Source organism: Athene noctua, chromosome 7 (genome assembly GCF_965140245.1).
Source record: "Athene noctua chromosome 7, bAthNoc1.hap1.1, whole genome shotgun sequence".
In the NCBI taxonomy this organism is placed as follows: Eukaryota; Metazoa; Chordata; class Aves; order Strigiformes; family Strigidae; genus Athene; species Athene noctua.
Window position 1 is genome coordinate 18,452,243 of NC_134043.1, and position 10,849 is coordinate 18,463,091.

The following is a 10,849-nucleotide window of genomic DNA, read 5'->3' on the forward strand; positions in this document are numbered from 1 at the left end:
GCGGCGCCCCCTGCCGGCCGGCGGCCGCGGAGGGCGGAGCCGCCCGGCGCGCTGACGTGTCCCGGCCACGTGTGCGGAAGCGGCGGCGGGCCTGGCCGGGGCAGCGGAGCCGCCGGGGGACAGCGGAGCCGGGCCGCCATGCCGCTGAAGGCGGTGATCCTCATCGGGGGCCCGCAGAAGGGTAAGTGCGCCAGGCCCCGCCGGGCGTCCCGCCGGCGCCGGGCCCCACCGACCCCCCGCTCTGCTCCGTAGGGACCCGGTTCCGGCCGCTGTCCTTCGAGGTGCCCAAGCCGCTCTTCCCCGTGGCCGGGGTGCCCATGGTGCAGCACCACATCGAGGCCTGTGCCAAGGTAACTGGGGGGCCGGGGCTGGGGGGCCGGGCCAGGGCCACCGTCCCCACTCTGCCCCCTCCCTCCGTCCCCCACAGGTGCCCGGCGTGAAGGAGATCCTGCTGATGGGCTTCTACCAGCCCCACGAGGCCCTCAGCCGCTTCTTGGTGTCAGCGCAGCAGGAGTTCAAGATCCCCATCAGGTGGGCAGGAGCTCTCGCACCCCTGAGGTACCCTCGGTGGCACAGTTTGGCTCAGCCCCGCACCTGCCTCGCCTGGGCCGGCAGTCCCCAGCCAGCACCTGGGCCGGCAGTCCCCAGCCAGCACCTGGGCCAGCCCTGTCCCACCGTGGATGGCCAGAGCTGGCCTCCAGCGTTAGCTCTGCCCAATTTCCCTTGCCCTGGGCCCTGCCTTGGCTAGTTCCTGCTCCAAAGATACCTCTCCAGCACAGCTCCAAGCTGCCATAGCTTTCCACCCCTCTGCCAGGGTCTGTGCGAGCCCTGTCACTATATGGCAGGATTATGTCTCTCCAGCCCCTGCCTGGCCATCCGTGCCCTGCTGCTGGTTGGTGTCAGCAGACACCCGCCTCCCTAAGCCCTCGCTTTTCCCTGCTTGGCTTGCAGGTACCTCCAGGAGTATGCAGCACTGGGCACGGGTGGTGGCATCTATCACTTCCGAGACCAGATCCTGTCAGGTGGTGCTGAGGCCTTCTTTGTACTCAACGCAGACGTATGCTCAGAGTTCCCCTTGCAGGAGATGCTGGAGTTTCGGCAGCAGCACGGGGATGCGCACAGCTTTGTCATTCTGGGTACCACAGTGAGTGGCGGTGCTGGGGAGCAGAGGAGCAGTGGTGCTCTGCCGTGGGCTTGTTGAGAAGCCAGTGGCTCTAGTGGTGGATGGGTCTCTGGGTGTGAGCTGCTCTGCTGCTCCACCATTGCTGACACATTCTCCTTCCACAGGCCAACAGGACGCAGGCGCTGAATTACGGCTGTATCGTGGCAAATGCAGACACACAGGAGGTACCAAGGGCCTCAGGGAGCTGGGAGCAGCGTGGGCAGCGGGTGCTGCACTGTCCATGTGGGCACGTGTTCCCGGCCTGCCACAGAGGGTGTGACGCCGGGTGTGTGGGCTGCACCTTGGGACTCGCGTCTCTTCCTTCGCCTCCAGGTCCAGCACTACGTGGAGAAGCCCAGCACTTTTGTCAGTGAGATTATTAACTGTGGCATTTACCTGTTCACACCTGCCATCTTCCAGCACATCGGTGAGGTCTTCCAGAGGAACCAGCAGGAGCTAGTGCTGTGAGTGCCTCTCTCTGCCCCACGCCCCTCCCACCCCACTGCTTCCCAAGGCTGCAGCGGCACGCTCATCCTCCATTCTTTCTCTATCTTCTCTCCTCCTCTGCCATCACTCACTTGTTTCCTGGTCCTGCACCAGCTGTCCTTACCTTGGGTAAGTCTCCCTCTGTGTCTGCACTGGCTGCTCTCCAGCATGGATTGTCCCTGGCAGTAACGCATGCTTTCCTCTCTGCTCCAGGCCACTCCGCAAGGCTGCTCTTTTCTCTGCTCCCCTCCTGGCCAGCTTGAGACTGCCCCTCTCCCGTTCTCTCCTCCCAACCCATCCTCATTCAGCTCAGGACAAGGGGCTGAGTGAGCCCATCACCTGGGAATGCTCTGCTCCCCCTCCAGCTCTTTGCACCAGCCAGCCTGTCACCTGTCATCTCTGCCACCACCCAAGCAAAAATCCAGCTGTGCAGGGCTGTATCACTCATATACCCGCCTGTACTGGGTGGGGCTCTTGTACCATCAACTTCTGGCTTAGAGCTTATTTCAGTTGGCAGAGCCCCATCCCTCTGCTGCGCTGGGTCTCAGTGGGGCTGGGCAGGCCTAGCCTGACAGCTGGGGCTATCCTCACCTTTGGGAAGAAGTGCATGGCGAGGTAGGAGTCTAGGGTTGCCGGAGCCCCTGGATTTGGGGAGGGTAGCTGCTGGGTTCCCTGGTGAGGCTGTGACTTGGGTGGGTATCTAATGGGCCTCTCACTTGCAGAGAGGAGAGTTCCAATGGCTGGCAGCGTGCAGAAGTGATCCGGCTAGAGCAGGATGTTTTCACGGCTCTGGCTGGGAGTGGCAAACTCTACGTCTACAAAACTGATGGCTTCTGGAGTCAGATCAAGTCAGCTGGGTAAGGGCTGGGGCTAGAGCTGGTGCAGCAGAAGCATCAAGTGATCCCTACCAGGGATGGGAGAGGAATGTGCCCAGGCAGGGCCCTGGGGTTGGGGCTATTGAATACAGACCCTTCTCTACCCTCGTAGTGCCAAAGAGACAGTAACAGTCTTGCTTTTCCTCCCTCAGCTCTGCTATCTACGCCAGTCGTCTTTACCTGAACCAGTACAGCAAAAGCCACCCTGAGAGGCTGGCCCAGAACAAACCTGGAGGCCCTATCATCCGAGGTACCTCTTTGCCAGCCCCCACCACCTTGGGGGTTGCCTGGGGAGGCAGTGGGACCCACAGGCAGGACCTCCCCTGACCTGAGAGGCTGGTGCTCCTGTGAGCTGCCTACCTTGATGCAGCTGCCTTGTGTTGCAGGGAATGTGTACATCCACCCTACGGCCTCCATCGACAGCACGGCAGTGGTGAGTATGGGCCTGGGGGGCACTGCGGCGCCCTGTGGCAGGGTGATGCTTGGGGGTGCCGAGGGTGCTGTTGCCCTCGACCTTATCACCTCTCTCTATCCTCATAGCTGGGCCCCAATGTCTCCATTGGTGAGGGGGTGACGGTGGGAGCTGGTGTGCGTGTGCGAGAGTCCATCGTCCTGCACGGCGCCTCACTCCACGTAAGTAAGGTTTGCCTGGGGGTGTGGGTGTCAACTCCTACCCCTTGCAGGGAGGCAGCAGCACCTTTCATCACCCTTTCCTTGGCCCCAGGACCACACCTGTGTCCTCAATACCATCGTGGGCTGGGACAGCACCATTGGGCGCTGGGCCCGTGTTGAAGGAACGCCCAGTGACCCTAACCCCAACGATCCCTATGCCAAGATCGACAGCGAGACCCTTTTCCGGGACGGGCGCCTCACACCATCCATCACAATCCTGGGTACGTCCCCCCTGCCCCAGCCACTGCAGCCCCACCAGTGGGGCAGACTCCGTCCCTTCGCACTAACCCCCTTGTGCTCCCCCTCTAGGCTGCAGTGTCACCATTCCCGCTGAGGTTGTTATTCTTAACTCCATCGTCCTTCCTCACAAGGAGCTGAGCCGCAGCTACAAAAACCAGATTATCCTGTGAGTTAGTGGCTCGCTGGGTTGGGGGGCCCACGGCCAGCCACCCACTCCCTGCCATGCCCCACAGCAAGAGCCTCTGCTGAGACTTCGTCTTCTGGGAGGTTCCCAGCACCCCCAGAGGGGTAAGGTGCAGGCCAGGAGCCCTGCAAGTGCCTGACTCCTATTCCAGAGATTAAAGCTGGTGAGCACCAGCCTCACATGCTGCTTCTCTTGCAGCCCAGGGACCAGCCCTGGGGCAGGGTGGAGGCTTTAGGGACAGCATGTGGCCCTGGCACTAGGCTGCACACCTGTGCAGGGAGCCATAGGCTGAGGCTGTTGAGGGAGCACTTGCTGCCTGCAGCTTCTTGGGTCCGGCTTTGGGTCTTTCTCCAACAAAGGGCACTACCAGCACCATCTTACCACCCCTCACCAGGCTCTCCCTGCATCAGTTGCTGTCTGCAAGACCCTGGAAGGTCTTGGCCCATCTTAAAGGCCAGGGAGCTTTGAATGTGCCTGTCCTGTGGCAGCAGCTCACCCCGCAGGAACCAGTTGTGAGGATTCCAGTTCCAGCAGTGTGATTGCAACAGCCTGATCTGGGCTCCTGCCTACTGCTGGAAAAACAGCAGCACCAGGCTGTCTTCAGGGCACTGGCACACAGGGCTGGGTTGGACAGGCAGGCTGCTGGCCCTGGAGGGAGCAGCAAAAGCTCAGTAGGAGCCAGGATTGCTGCCAGCCCTGCCAAGCCTGCTCCTGTCAGGCTGAGACCTGCGCAGGCTGCCTAGGCATGGCTCAGGGTGACGGCAGCGTGCCCCTGCTACCCCGGTGGGACAACAGCCTCCCCTGCACCCCAACATAGGTGCAGCTTGGAGGGGCTCTCACTGCATATTCTTCCCCTCTCACTATCCACATCCCCAGGGCACCAGAGCAATCAACTTATGTGCATGCAGGTGGCAGAAATCTACTGCCTCACTGTCTCAAAGTGTTTTTATTGAAGGCAGCTCCCTGCTGATCCTGGCACAGTCTATGGTAACCAACACTGCCCTTTATCCACTTATATCACCATCTTTGCCTCTGGTTTTGGAGCTCTCTGCTAAAGCCCTGCACTCCACTGAGGGCCCCATCATGCCTCTTACCTGCAAGCAAGGCACTGCATTAGGGATTCTCCATCCATCCAGTACCACCCCAGCTCGATGGATTTGCAGCAAATCCTTGCTCCCAGCCCTGTGCCTTCCTGTGCCAGTTCTCCTGTGGTCCTGGGCGGGGATTAGCTGTTCCTTGGCTTTAAGCACATTAAACTCCTTCAGTTTTGCCTCTGCCTTGGATGTGCTAATTTCCTTGCCCGCTGGTGAACACCCCTGTGCTAGGGGAAACCGAGCCAGAGTACTTGCTTCCAGGATTGTACATAAATTTTCTCCTGTGTCCCACATCTGGCCTGGCTTTTACTATGGACAAAGGTTTCTTGGCTGCTGGACGCGGCCCTAGGGCAGTTCTCAGCCCTGTTGTGTAATGCCCCTTTTCCCTAAGCTCCCCTGGCAGTGGCTGTCACTTGTGCAGAGTTATCTGGCGGACAAGCCCTTCCTGGGCCCTTGCGCCATTACAACTTCATCCTGCTTCCCCCTCTTGGCAGGAGCAAGCTGTGCATCCCAGCCCTGCTTGGGCTTTGCAGCTCCAGCTCCGGGGCTGGAGGGGAGGAAGGAGTTAAAGGGGCCTCCGCTGAGGTGCCAGGAAGTCTGGAAACGCTTTAATAAGCTTGTCCTGCCCTGAGAAGCAGCAGCTCTGATTACTTGAGGCCAACATCTGGGCTGAAAGAAGGTCCTCCCGCAGCCTGGGCTCCAGGGCAGGGAGAGGAGGGCTCTGCCTCCCCTTCCCAGCAAATGCAGGGGTTTTGGGGAGCACAGCTCACCCTTGCTGTCAGTACAGGTTTTGTCTGCTACCCAGCCAGGCTCCATCGTGCCAGTGAGCCCCAAACCCTGGCAACCTGGCAGCAGCAGGGAGGGACAGACAGCAGCCACAGCCAACCTTGTTTTGCTGCAAAAATTTAATACAAACCAAGCCTTAAGTACAGCGCTGGGACAGTGTCTCCACCACCACAGCTGGTCAGATCCAGCCCTGCTTCCCAGTCCCCAGGGAAGCAGAGCAGGGCTTGGAGCTGGGCACCACCAGCCCACAGGCAGCTGCCTGGTCCCGCAGGCTTCGCTCCTCCTCCAGTGCCAGCTCTATGTCCCCGGGGAGCCACTGCTGCAGGCTACACTGGAGAAGGGAAGAACCGGCCCACCTTCCTCGGGGCTGGCCCCTGACTGCGTGGGGAGAGGTGAGTCAGGGGTGCAAAGCAAGCTCCCCTGGGCCCCCCACCCACACCCGGCAGCACTCACGGGGGCCGGGCGGCCGTGCCCACGCAGCTCCGCAGTGTGCTGGGAAGGCAGCAGGTGCCAGCTGGGCTCAGCTGGCCCGGCTTGGGCTCCAGGGAGGTGATGGGGCAGAAGAGCAGCTCTGCAGGACAGAGTGGGGGACATCTATCACACCCCAGCCCAGCTGCAGGCACCCAGGACCCTTCAGCAGCCACAGGGGAGGGGGCCAGGGCTCCTGTGCCTCACCGTGTTCACCCCCTGGGGCTGGCATTGGCACCAAGTTTTCCTGCTCCATCCCCAGAAAGCCTCTCCAGAAGTCAGGTGGCAGCGAGAGGAGCTGAGTCAGCACCTGGGCAAGGAGAGATGAAGGATGGGGATGCTGGCGACACCCAGGGTACACCCTGTGCCTCAGGGACCCCCTCACCTTGCACTGTCGCGGCGTGTCCTCCATGATGGCGAGTGGTGTGGGGTTGGCTGAGCTGTGTCCTACCAGTGTGGGACCAAACACACGGGACAAGTTGAGGACATCCATCCTGCAGTCAGGGCTGCGCGACACCCTGAGTGGTGGGGTGGTGTGAGCATGCTGCCCTCCGCCAAGGGCACCCCTATCCTCAGCTCAGCTTCCCCACTCTGTGGCATGGAGCCAGGGCAAAGAGCTGGGACATGGGGACAGACCCATAGGACCCCGCGCCAGAACGAGCCCCTCACCTGAGCAAGTGCAGCATAAGGAAGGCCAGGGTGTCCCTGTTGGCTGGGGGCAGCTTGCTCACCACGTGGCGCAGGGCTGTGCCACAGGCAGCATCGTCCAGGATGTCTGTGGCAGCACCAGGGAGCAGTGTTGGGGGATGAACAGCCCTTTCCCCCACCCCTGCCCCACCGCAGGACCCCCACTCACCGGCAGCTTGCAGGAAGGTAGGGTGGAGGCTGAAGGTGACCAGCGGCTCCTTGAGACCCCGCAGGAAGTCCTTGAGCACCCCACACACCACATGGATGTCAGCCACGCTGCCGAGGGCAGGGAGTGTGCCCCCGGCCCGCAGTAGCCTCCGCTTCCACTCCCGCACCAGCTGCTCTGCGCCCGGCACCCGGTAGAGCCCTGTCTGCGCAGGGAGAGGGGCTCAGCCCCACAGGGACCATGGCATCAGCACCCCCACCACCCTTGCCCCTACCTCTGTCAAGCCTCGTCTCTCCACCTCGGTCACACACTGCACCACCAGCGCAGGCACCAGGGGTGGTGTGGGGGGAGCAAAGTCAGCCAGCACACCCTGGGGAGGACAACAGCAACCCGCTCTGTGCCCACACCCAGCCCTGCAGCTGGGGCGAGCAGAGTCCCAGCATCCCAGGGCCGATAGCCCAGTGGCCCCACAGGGACATGGAGCAGCCCCCAAGCACCGCTGTGCCCCCTCTTACCTCACGGGGCCAGACGTGGTGGCGAGGCCGTGGCACACAGGGGCTGGGGCACTGCTCCCGACACTTGGGGTGCAGCAGCAGCTGGCACTGGCGGCACTTGATGGCAGCCTTCCCAAAGCGGACGCGGGAGCCACAGGCACCGCATGGCTCAGGGCGGATCACCTGGAGAAGGGGAGCAGGGTTAGGGACTCCTTCTTCCAGATACCCAGTACCACTCCTTCATCCCCCCCAAACCAGCCCCCACTGCCTCTATCCATACCCTGCGCAGAGCTGGGCTGAGGGGGCTGGAGGAGAGCTTTGCCTCCCCCCGACCCGGTCCCCTGCCCAGCTCCTTTCTCCATAGCAGCCAAGAGGAGGGAGAGGCTGGGACACACACCATTTTGGAGATGAACTGGTGCTGGAGTGGCGGGAGGCCCTGTGGAGGCGAGGTGAAGGGGGCTGGTGCTGGCTGCCCCATGGAGCCACCCTCAGTGTGGCTCTCCTGCCCCAGGGCATGGCAGCCCAGATCCTCACTGGTGCCCCACACTGTGGTCAACTCTGCAGAGAGAGGAGGCAATGGAGGGGGCCCAAAAGGCACACCACCCCAGCTTCTGGCTGGGATGTGGGGAAGCTTCCCATCTCCCAGGGAGACCCCGCAGCATGCCAGCTGCCCAGGGATGGAGGCATCTGGCATGTCCAGATGACCACTGTACCCCCATGGGGAGGGCAAGCACCCCCCAGCAGATCCCCTCCCTCCCCTGGGACAGCAGCACCCTGTGACTGGTCCCATACCACCCATGAACCCTCTCCTCAGCCCTTCCCATGACCTGCACGCATGGAGAGACGATGTCCCTGGCGAGAGCGGCGGCATGGCACCAGAGCAGTGGGCAGGAGGCTGCCAGCAGGGCCTGGAGCCTCGGCAGGAGGGGGCACAGAGGGGACACTCGCCTGCTGAGATTGGGGGTAGTGAGAACGTGCCTGGCTGCAGCCCCACTGTGCTCCAACATCTCCCCATGAGCTCTGCTCCACCTGCTCCCCATCCCTGCAGTTTGGCACCGCCAGGGATGCTGACACCATGGGTATGGGGAGATTCAGGCACTCAGAGGGGACAGCTGAGCACCTCCAGACCCCAGAGCAGCCTCGAGCCTGCAGGCATGCGAGGACTCAAGGTTGTAGCATTGCCTTCTGACACTGGGGCAGCCCACGCACCCCACCCCTGCCCAGGGCACACTGCAGTCCCTACTCACGGCATTGTGGGGTGCCACAGAAGAACGGTGCCGCTTCGCCACCACCACAGGGCCAATCTGAGGGGCTAGGGACATGCGCTGGGGACAGAAAAGATGGGGTGAAGGGTAGGCAGGGACACTCTCCCTGACTCTGCACCCCCCACCCCAGAGCACTCAAGCTAAGTGGTCTCAGCCCCACAAAAGGTCCCGGTCTCACCCTGCCCTACACCAGGCACTGTGGGGACACACCTGGGTTGGAGCCAGCCCTGGGGCTGAGGGAGGTCAGGACAGGCCTGCAATGCAGAGGTGCGAGTGGAGCGGGGTGTGGGATGCCCACACGTGGGGATGAATTATTGAGGAGCCCTGCTGGGCCACGGTGGAGGGTAATGGAGTTTCTATTGATTGTGGGAGGTTTGCTGAGAGATGACGTTCCCAGCCCAGAATCAATAAATTAACCCCCCTGCCAGGTTTCTTGCAGCCTCCTGTGCTAGGATAGAGAAGTATCTGGGCACCCTAATCCTGTGTGGCCCAGGGCCAGCACCCCAGCCTGGGCTGCCAACCAGTGTGGGCAGAGGGTCCCAGGGACATGGTGCAGGAGAGCAGAGCAGACCTGGGGGATCCTCACCCACACAGAGGCACAGACCCCCCCTCAGGACCAGCCCCCACAAGCTGCCACCTCCCAACATTTCCCTCGTACCTGCCTCTCCTGGGCTTTGCGCTTCAGGGTCCGCACCACTGTCATATCAACATCCTGAAAGGCAGTAGGAGGTGGGAGTTCGCAGGACTGCACCGGGCCGAGGGAACCCCAGAAACCATTCTCCAGCTCTGGCAGCAGCCCAGGGCATCCCGCCCCTAAACACGGCCATGCAAAGGGCTGCCCCACTGCAGGAATGGGGCAAACCTGCCCCGTCACTGCTGGGGAGGTGGTGAACCCTGGGACTCGCAACAGGTTGTGCCTTACCACATCGTCCTCTGTGCGGTCATAGCTGATGTCCGAGTGGGACAGGAGGGACTGGCAGGACTCATCCACTGCAGACGACCTGTGGAACGAGCTGGGGGTCAGCCCGGCTGGGGGAACCCACCCCCCAGCTAGCATCTACTCGTACAGCCGCTCCTGAGACCCCCGAGCTGACACCTCTGCAGAGCATCCCTGTGCCCACCCAGCCCCTCTGGCCCAGCAGAGGTGAGGGGGAGAGGGGCACAGCCGAGCCCAAGGGCCACCAGCCCTGCTCACCTCCTGCCTGGCACCAGGGCCGCCCCGAGGCGCCGGCCGGCCAGGGCGCTGAGGACGGAGCACTGCTCCCCGCTCAGCACCCCGCTGCCCCACGGCTCCCGCATCAGGAACTCGAAGACCAGCTGAAGCTTGCGCTCCTGGAAGCGAAACAGGGCTGCGGTGAGTGGGCTGGGATCCCCGCAGCCAGCCCAAGGGGGCGTCGCTGCGGCCAGCCCCCCCGACCTGCTTCTCCAACTCAGCCTCTGCCCGGTGCCGCTTCTTCATCTCCACCTCCACCTGGTTCCGGGCATGTTTGAGTTTCACCTCCAAGGCCGCCCGCTCGGCTTCCACACGGGCCAGCTGCTCCCGGGCCCGCTGCCCGTCCTGCTCCAGGCGGCAGCATCTCTGGCGCGTCGCCTCGAAGCACTGAGCGATCTGGATGTAGTCTGGGGGCAACACAAGTGGGAGGCCGGCCGGGATAAGGAGGGCCAGCCCCCAGCTCCCCCAGCCCCCACTGGGGGTAGAGCCGAGGGTCCGGGCTGCGTTCACCCACCTTCCTCCGCGCTGCCGCCGAGCTCCAGCAGCTGCAGCACCCGCTCCAGCCGGGCCAGGAGCCGCCCGCAGCGCTGCCGCAGCATCCCGCCGCCCTGCGACGGGCCGGGACCCCCCCTCCTTCCCGCCCCTCCCGGGGGACCCCCCCACAGCTCCCGCACCACGCTCTTCGCCGGCCGCCAGGACCCGCCGCGCGTCGCCGGGACGGCGCAGGCTCTGGAGGCGAGGGGCCCTCCCGGCCGCCCTATGTGGGCCGGGGGCCGGGGTGGAGCCCGTCCCGGCTCCGCCTCCCGCCGCCACCGGGGCCTGACCCGCCGCCCCGACGGCTCCCGGCGCGGGGGAGCCCTCCCGGGATCCTTGGGCGTGGGGTGCCCTGGGGTGCAGGGCAAGAGCCCGGGGTGGGATGAGGGTGCTGGGGTGGGGTGTGTCACCTTCGGGGCTGCGGTGCCCAGACGCCGGGGGTGCCTGATGAGAGCACCTCAGAGGTGCAGGCGCGGTGGGTGCGGGGTGTTCTGGGGGTGCAGGGGCATCGGGCGGGAGCTCC

At 63.5% G+C, this 10,849-nt stretch overlaps 2 protein-coding genes across 3 annotated transcripts; one reads left to right on the top strand and one right to left on the bottom strand.

Annotated features, from left to right (window-relative positions):
• The first annotated feature begins 70 nt into the window (after positions 1-70).
• GMPPA (GDP-mannose pyrophosphorylase A) lies at positions 71-4,896 on the top strand. 2 transcript variants are annotated; one of them, XM_074911342.1, is made up of 14 exons: positions 71-181; positions 253-350; positions 428-531; positions 952-1,144; positions 1,288-1,347; positions 1,496-1,626; positions 1,763-1,777; positions 1,862-2,263; positions 2,371-2,505; positions 2,676-2,773; positions 2,910-2,956; positions 3,064-3,156; positions 3,248-3,416; positions 3,505-4,896. In XM_074911342.1, the coding sequence occupies exons 1-14, from the start codon at positions 139-141 to the stop codon at positions 3,603-3,605; spliced, it is 1,689 nt and encodes a 562-aa protein (XP_074767443.1). In that variant the 5' UTR covers positions 71-138; the 3' UTR covers positions 3,606-4,896. The 2 variants fall into 2 exon arrangements, with proteins under 2 accessions (XP_074767443.1, XP_074767444.1); XM_074911343.1 differs by lacking the exons at positions 1,763-1,777; positions 1,862-2,263.
• Positions 4,897-5,708: 812 nt separating this feature from the next.
• Positions 5,709-10,399, bottom strand: LOC141962529 (rac GTPase-activating protein 1-like). The gene is made up of 16 exons (XM_074910799.1): positions 10,307-10,399; positions 9,997-10,199; positions 9,775-9,911; positions 9,502-9,580; positions 9,238-9,291; positions 8,562-8,639; positions 8,142-8,262; positions 7,712-7,872; positions 7,336-7,497; positions 7,095-7,190; positions 6,824-7,025; positions 6,637-6,742; positions 6,353-6,485; positions 6,175-6,277; positions 5,953-6,070; positions 5,709-5,877 (listed from the first exon to the last, which is right to left on the bottom strand). Exons 1-16 carry the CDS (start codon positions 10,389-10,391, stop codon positions 5,826-5,828), a joined length of 1,890 nt encoding a protein of 629 aa, XP_074766900.1. The 5' UTR covers positions 10,392-10,399; the 3' UTR covers positions 5,709-5,825.
• Positions 10,400-10,849: the final 450 nt, after the last annotated feature.

What these genes read in the sequence shown, in the direction of transcription:
- LOC141962529 (XM_074910799.1), bottom strand. Translation starts at nt 10,391, where the DNA reads ATGCTGCGGCAGCGCTGCGGGCGGCTCCTGGCCCGGCTGGAGCGGGTG. An exon ending in ACCAGTTCATCTCCAAAATG is followed by an intron (nt 7,498 to 7,711) that starts GTGTGTGTCCCA and finishes CCCCTTCTCCAG; the next exon opens with GTGATCCGCCCTGAGCCATG. An exon ending in CTTATGCTGCACTTGCTCAG is followed by an intron (nt 6,486 to 6,636) that starts GTGAGGGGCTCG and finishes CCCACCACTCAG; the next exon opens with GGTGTCGCGCAGCCCTGACT.
- GMPPA (XM_074911342.1), top strand. Translation starts at nt 139, where the DNA reads ATGCCGCTGAAGGCGGTGATCCTCATCGGGGGCCCGCAGAAGG. An exon ending in CCATCGACAGCACGGCAGTG is followed by an intron (nt 2,957 to 3,063) that starts GTGAGTATGGGC and finishes CTATCCTCATAG; the next exon opens with CTGGGCCCCAATGTCTCCAT. An exon ending in ACCATCCATCACAATCCTGG is followed by an intron (nt 3,417 to 3,504) that starts GTACGTCCCCCC and finishes CTCCCCCTCTAG; the next exon opens with GCTGCAGTGTCACCATTCCC.